The sequence below is a fragment of the Azolla caroliniana genome, unplaced genomic scaffold, assembly GCF_043228905.1.
Source record: "Azolla caroliniana isolate FFs.n. ecotype wild unplaced genomic scaffold, voAzoCaro1.0.p SCAF_456, whole genome shotgun sequence".
NCBI lineage: Eukaryota > Viridiplantae > Streptophyta > Polypodiopsida > Salviniales > Salviniaceae > Azolla > Azolla caroliniana.
In genome coordinates, this window is record NW_028230891.1 from 18,522 (window position 1) to 24,478 (window position 5,957).

The 5,957-nt window shown below is 37.0% G+C and overlaps 2 protein-coding genes and 2 non-coding genes across 4 annotated transcripts; 2 read left to right on the forward strand and 2 right to left on the reverse strand.

The window, feature by feature from the left end:
* Positions 1 to 305: 305 nt before the first annotated feature.
* LOC147848211 (pentatricopeptide repeat-containing protein At2g03380, mitochondrial-like) lies at positions 306 to 3,020 on the forward strand. Its single transcript, XM_087338591.1, has one exon. The coding sequence runs from the start codon at positions 349 to 351 to the stop codon at positions 2,950 to 2,952; it is 2,604 nt and encodes an 867-aa protein (XP_087194717.1). The 5' UTR covers positions 306 to 348; the 3' UTR covers positions 2,953 to 3,020.
* Positions 3,021 to 3,381: 361 nt separating this feature from the next.
* Positions 3,382 to 3,455, forward strand: TRNAV-CAC (transfer RNA valine (anticodon CAC)). The gene has a single exon. It is a non-coding gene; the product is annotated as a tRNA-Val (tRNA).
* Positions 3,456 to 3,852: 397 nt separating this feature from the next.
* On the reverse strand, positions 3,853 to 3,932 carry TRNAL-UAG (transfer RNA leucine (anticodon UAG)). The gene has a single exon. It is a non-coding gene; the product is annotated as a tRNA-Leu (tRNA).
* A 944-nt stretch (positions 3,933 to 4,876) lies between these two features.
* Positions 4,877 to 5,946, reverse strand: LOC147848214 (nascent polypeptide-associated complex subunit beta-like). The gene is made up of 4 exons (XM_087338589.1): positions 5,760 to 5,946; positions 5,461 to 5,517; positions 5,333 to 5,371; positions 4,877 to 5,230 (listed from the first exon to the last, which is right to left on the reverse strand). Exons 1-4 carry the CDS (start codon positions 5,761 to 5,763, stop codon positions 5,082 to 5,084), a joined length of 249 nt encoding a protein of 82 aa, XP_087194715.1. The 5' UTR covers positions 5,764 to 5,946; the 3' UTR covers positions 4,877 to 5,081.
* Between the last annotated feature and the right edge of the window lie 11 nt (positions 5,947 to 5,957).

Genomic DNA, 5,957 nt, shown 5'->3' on the forward strand with positions numbered 1-5,957 from the left:
GTGTAATTTTTTGGACATAGGGGTAGTTTGGTAAAATTGGAACTTCCAGGGGCATTCTGGTAAATAGACGAACTTCCAAGGGTATCGTGGTACTTTTCCCTAGTAAATAATGAATACAAAAGTATGGTATTTAGTATTTACCATACTTCAAGGGCATTTATCATACGCGAATGATTTAAACATACGCGAATGAGAATGTACGTATGTTTCAAACAATGCAAATTTGCATTACATAGGTAGATAGAAATGTATCTTGCACTTCCTTGTATTGGCATTGATTGCATAGCATTCTCTGTCTCCTTTCTCTCTCTGTTTCTTTGTCCATGGAAGCAGAGGGTAGTAATAGTCATGGCCGACAAGGCCATCGACATCAGATGCATATGGAAACCTCTTCTACAGAAACAGAGCCTTTTGGAAGAGACCATTTCCTCCTTAGAAGATGGATCTCCTTTTCTCACTCCCTCTGTTCACACACTCCTCTGCATTCTACATCAATGCAGAAAAGAGAGAAATGCGGTGTCTTCTCTGAGACTCCAAACCCTTATTCGAAGATGTGGATTGAAAACCCATGAAGGTAGTGCAAACGGGTTTGTCTCTAATTTATCCGAAGTGGATAGAATCACTGTAGCTCAAGATCTTTTCAACAGTTTATCATACAAAAAAGCTTCTGGTTGGAACTCTCTGTTCCGGGCTTATCTTGCCTCTGGAAGCTTCCAGAATGCTTTTACAATGTATGAGAGAATGTATGAAGAAATGGGTCTTCAGCCCACAAAACATCTACTTATTTCTTTGGCTAAGTTATGTGGCTTGAATAAGGATCTTGAGAAATGTCGGAAAATACATGCGCAACTCGTGATATGTGAAAGCGAGGATGAGGAGTCTTCCATTGGAAAAGACCCATATTTAGGCAATGCAATTGTTGATATGTATGCCAAATGTGGTTCCCTAAATGATGCTCGAGAGGTATTCAGTAACATCTTAGTTAAGGGCGTGTTTCTATGGACCACATTGATTTCGGCTTATGCTAAACATGATGAGTACTATGGTGAGCAGGCCCTGATGTGCTATGAAGAGATGCTTTTGGATGGCTTCTTTCCTGATTTGGTAACATTGACGTGTGTTCTGAAAGCTTGTGCAAGGTTAGGGTTCACCGAAAAGGGAAAGGAAATACATGCTCTTGTTTGTATGCAAGGGTTTGAGAGAGATCATGTTGTCGGCTCAAGCTTAGTGGATATGTATTCTGATTGTGGTTTGCTCCAAGAAGCACAACAAGTATTCGACAGGGTTCGAGTCAAGGATGTGGTCATATGGACGTCATTGATTTCTGGCTATACTGAACATGGGGATGGTGTGAGGGCATTGATTTGCTTTGAAGCAATGCAACTTGAGGGTCTTTTGCCTAATAGCGTCACATTTGTTTGTTGCTTAAAGGCTTGTGGAACCATCGGAGCAATTGAGCAAGGGCGAGAAATACATGTTGAGATTGCACGAAAGGGGTTATTGGAACTTGTTGAACATGATGAGATTGACCATAAAAAGAGGTTCCATGGAAATGAGCTTTTTGAAAGAGTTCACTGTACCGTGAATGACCGTAGAAAGGGATCTGTTGAACTAGTTGAGCACGTCGAGATTGAGCATGGAAAGGGGTTAGTTGAACAAGGTCATCATGTTGAAAATAACCACAGAAAGGTTTCATCAGAGAGGGCTCGGCTCAGTGTAGGGAATGCGCTCATCGATCTGTATGCAAAATGTGGTTTGATGGTAAAAGCTAAGGAAGTTTTCAAAAGCCTATCTATTCGAGATGTGATCTCATGGAATGTGTTGATTTCTGGGTTTGAAAACCATGGCAACGCCAAGGAGGCACTCAGTTGTTATGCCAAGATGCAAAAGGAATGTATTTTTCCTGATGAAACAACATTTGTTTACCTCTTGAAAGCTTGTGGACGCTTGTGTGATCCAAAGAAAGGGCAAGAAATTCATCAGGAGATCGTTAGAAGAGGGCTTTTGAGAGTGGGTCTTCATGATAAGGGGCAAGATATCCACCGGAAGATTGTTAAAAGAGGGATCTTGAGTGTGCATGTTGTTGGGAATGCATTGGTAGATATGTATGCTAAATGTGGCCTCCTTGCCAAAGCTCAAGAAATCTTCGACAACCTTCAATCCAAAGATATTGTCTCCTACAATGCATTGCTTCTTGGTTGTATCAAACATGGAAGAAATCACCAATCAATGGAATGCTTCAAACAAATGCAATGTGATGGCATTGCTCCTGATTCTGTCACGTTTCTATGCATGTTGAAGGCTTGTGGAAATATTGGAGCGATAGAAACTGGGGAACGTTTACACATGGATATTGTTGAAGAGGGTTTATTATTGGATAGAGACCTCGGCATTGGAAATGCATTAGTCGATATGTATGCTAGGTGTGGTTTACTCAGTAAAGCACATCACCTCTTCAATGAGCTCCCTTTCCGAGATATAATCACATGGACAACACTCATAGCTGGTTATGCGCAACTCGGAGAAGATGAGAAAGTCGTTTCCACATTCGAGCACATGAGGGGAGAAAGTGTACAACCAAGTTCTATTACATTTGTTAGTGTTCTTAATGTATGCACCCATGGAGGTTTAGTGGAGATGGGTGAGCTATATTTTAGAGTCATGGCCACGGATTATAACATAAATCCGTCCCTTGAGCACTATACGTGTTTGATCGATCTTTTCTGTAGGGCGGATCAACTATGCAAGGCAATATGGTTGATTGAGAATATGCCATCCCATCCAGATCTGGTTGTGTGGCATACATTGCTAGGTGCTTGTCAGAGATGGAGCGATGTGGATCTTGGGAGGAGAGTCTTCAAACATGTGGTCCAGTTGGATGAAAAGAGCCCTTCTTCATATGTCTTCATGTCTAATGTTTTTGTAGATCATGAGGATATTTGTAGATGTTGAAATTGTAGAGGATGTTTGTATATATATACATATGATTTGGATGAGGATTTTTGTAATATGTTGATACAGATTTGGAATTTTTTGTTCAAATATTTCAAAGATAATGTTTGTGAATGTTAATTAATGTAGAAGAGTGTTTTTTGTGTCTGTAAAATTATTATGAAGTTAAGTATGCATGTTGTGGACTAGGGTATGTTTTGTGTTGATGTTGTTGAAACAGATTTGTATCTTGTAGAGGAGGGTATTTTGCATTTGTGTATGTCAAAGAAGGATTTATGTTTAACTGTTTTTTTTTTTAATCTCTCTTGTGGTGCTAAAGACAAATGTGTACAGACTTCATAATATCATGTATAATTTATTTAGTTTTATTCGTTCTCATAAATATTTTTCAGAGATAAAAAACTATAGTCTTTATTAGGCCAATAACATGTCCAGATGGTGTAGTTGGTTATCACGCTAGTCTCACACACTAGAGGTCTCCGGTTCGAGTCCGGGTTTGGACATTCTATTTATCTTTTTTCCTCATCACCCTTTTTACACAGAAAACCAACATATGAATAACTTTTTTACCCTATTGAGATGTTTGTGAAGAGGTCCACCCATGAATTACGAAAATCTTTTTAAAAAAAGGCCTCAACTTTTAGACCTTAAGAGTAAGAAAAACAAATAGCTTTGCAAGTTGTTTAAGGTGAAAGTAGGATTGGAAAAACAAAAGACAAGCAATTAGTGATAATAATTATTATTATTATCCAATATCATGGTTGACATATCTATTCCATTTCAATAACATTTTTGGGATGAAAACTCTTTCTTGGATCTACAAATTACCGAGAGGAATAAAAAAGAAAATCTTGTGAGACGACTAGCATTAGTTGATTAACAAAATGTAACAGGAAAAAATGACAGCTGTGGGATTTGAACCCACGCCCTTTCGGATTGGAGCCTAAATCCAACGCCTTAGACCACTCGGCCAAACTGTCTTTTGATGATGGTACATTCATATTAATGTATATAACGACTTACTTTGTATTTCTAACTAATGCATTAGTAATTTACGTTTGGATCTCCCATATTATTTTTGACATTTGCACGACTTTTATGTCCAAAAGTTCGATTTTTCAATTGGTATTTTTTATAGATCAAATCCTTTCAAAGTCCAAATCACTATGATTTTCATCAATTGTTCCTAACAATTATTCAGATTTCTCAATCAGAAGGTATAGTTCATTCATTTACAACTCAAAACCACCATTATGATTACGCACATCATCTTTACCATACACTTGCCTTTTTGCAACATCCCATTTCACAATTAATGTCCTAAGATACATTTAACATATAATGTGGTGTTCATCAAGTTGTGATGGCATGACATGGATTTGCATAACGTAGTCACAAGTATTGGCATATACTATAGGCCATGGCTTTTCATTGCCTTTCGAAATAGTTTCTAACATTTCGTGCTTTGTCAGTCATATATACCTAGAGATGAAAAGCTTTTCTTTGGAGGAGCCAGCCATAAAAGCACACAAAAGCCAACAACAGAACGTTTTGGAGCTTCAAAAGAAAGCACAATTGAAGCAAAAGCTTGAATTGAATCAAGATTGATAACAATCTAGCTACAACAGAAAACTTCAGTCCATAGCATAAATTCCATTTACTAGGTAGCCATTATGTTTCACGATTAAATTCAAGAAAATTTGTTGCAATTTCTCCTAATCTCCCTATTATTTCTTTTTATGCATGAATTGAAAAAAGATTGTCAACAATCTAGCTACAACAGAAAACTTCAGTCCATAGCATACATTCTATTTACTAGTAGTAGCAATTATGTTTCAGGATTAAATTCAAGAAAATTTGATGCAATTTCTCCTAATCTCCCTATTATTTCTTTCATGCATGAAAAGGAAACCCAGCCAATCAGTAAAGAAAACTTCTAAAACTTTGCTTTAAATGATATGTAGACTGCAATACCAATAATATCAGGATGTGAAAATATTTCAGTGGCCCTGGATAAAAGAAATTACCACAATGTATAAATATTCCATTAATCCTTGTAGCTTTTGCTTTTAACAGAAATTTACTGAGTCATAGAGGCCCCCCAAAAAACCCTAAAAAATCATCAAATTTTATGAGACATTCGTGTGTACAGCCGGTTGCTCAAAGGTTTCACCCTCAACAAGCTCAGGAACATCATCATCCTCATCATTATCAGTTCTCCCAGAAAGCTTCCGATACTCTTCTGCAATCCTCTGTAAACTTCTGAGGCTATCAGGACCTGAAATTTTACACATTTTTCTTCCTTTCAGTTGATGGAACTTAATCAAATATACATATTTGCAACTTACAAATCTAATCAAACATGTAGAAGTGAACATACCTAGCTGGTTGATGATGCTGGGGAGAATATCTTGAAGCTCTGCCAAGAGTCCAAATCGAATAATATAAGGTACTTTAAAACTTGCTTTTAAATCGAGGTGTGTGTAATCTTATTGGTAAAATACATACTTTTTGTTTGAGCTGTTCCGCTGAAAACCCAAGTATTTGCCACTATAGATGCCTGAACTGTTTCATTGGAAAAACAAAAGTAAAAAACCATCAAAGCTAATATATAGAAGTAAAACATAACAGTAGCAAAGAAAACATTAGCATCAATTACCAGAACAATAACATAATACAGGTGGCAAGGAGAACGAAAAAAGAAGGCTAGAATATTTTAATTTAAGCATGTATTAAAATGAGAAAGTCATACCTATTGAATTGAAAAATGAAAAAATTCAAGCATATATTAAAACCAGAGATCATACCCATTGGATTTGCAAAATGGATGACAGTCTCATCTTTGAAAATATTTACTTCCTCAATGGCAGGAATCGGCTTTAACCCAATTTTCTTAAGAGCACTCTGTAGCCTCTTATCATCATTCTTAGGTGCTTTGTGAGCAGATGCCTTGTATTTCCTGAAAGTGCTCAATTATCATATAGGTGTAAGCCAAATTACAAGAG

What these genes read in the sequence shown, in the direction of transcription:
- LOC147848211 (XM_087338591.1), top strand. Translation starts at nt 349, where the DNA reads ATGGCCGACAAGGCCATCGACATCAGATGCATATGGAAACCTCTTCTA.
- LOC147848214 (XM_087338589.1), bottom strand. An exon ending in CGGAACAGCTCAAACAAAAA is followed by an intron (nt 5,372 to 5,460) that starts GTATGTATTTTA and finishes GACTCTTGGCAG; the next exon opens with AGCTTCAAGATATTCTCCCC. An exon ending in CAGCATCATCAACCAGCTAG is followed by an intron (nt 5,231 to 5,332) that starts GTATGTTCACTT and finishes GTAAAATTTCAG; the next exon opens with GTCCTGATAGCCTCAGAAGT.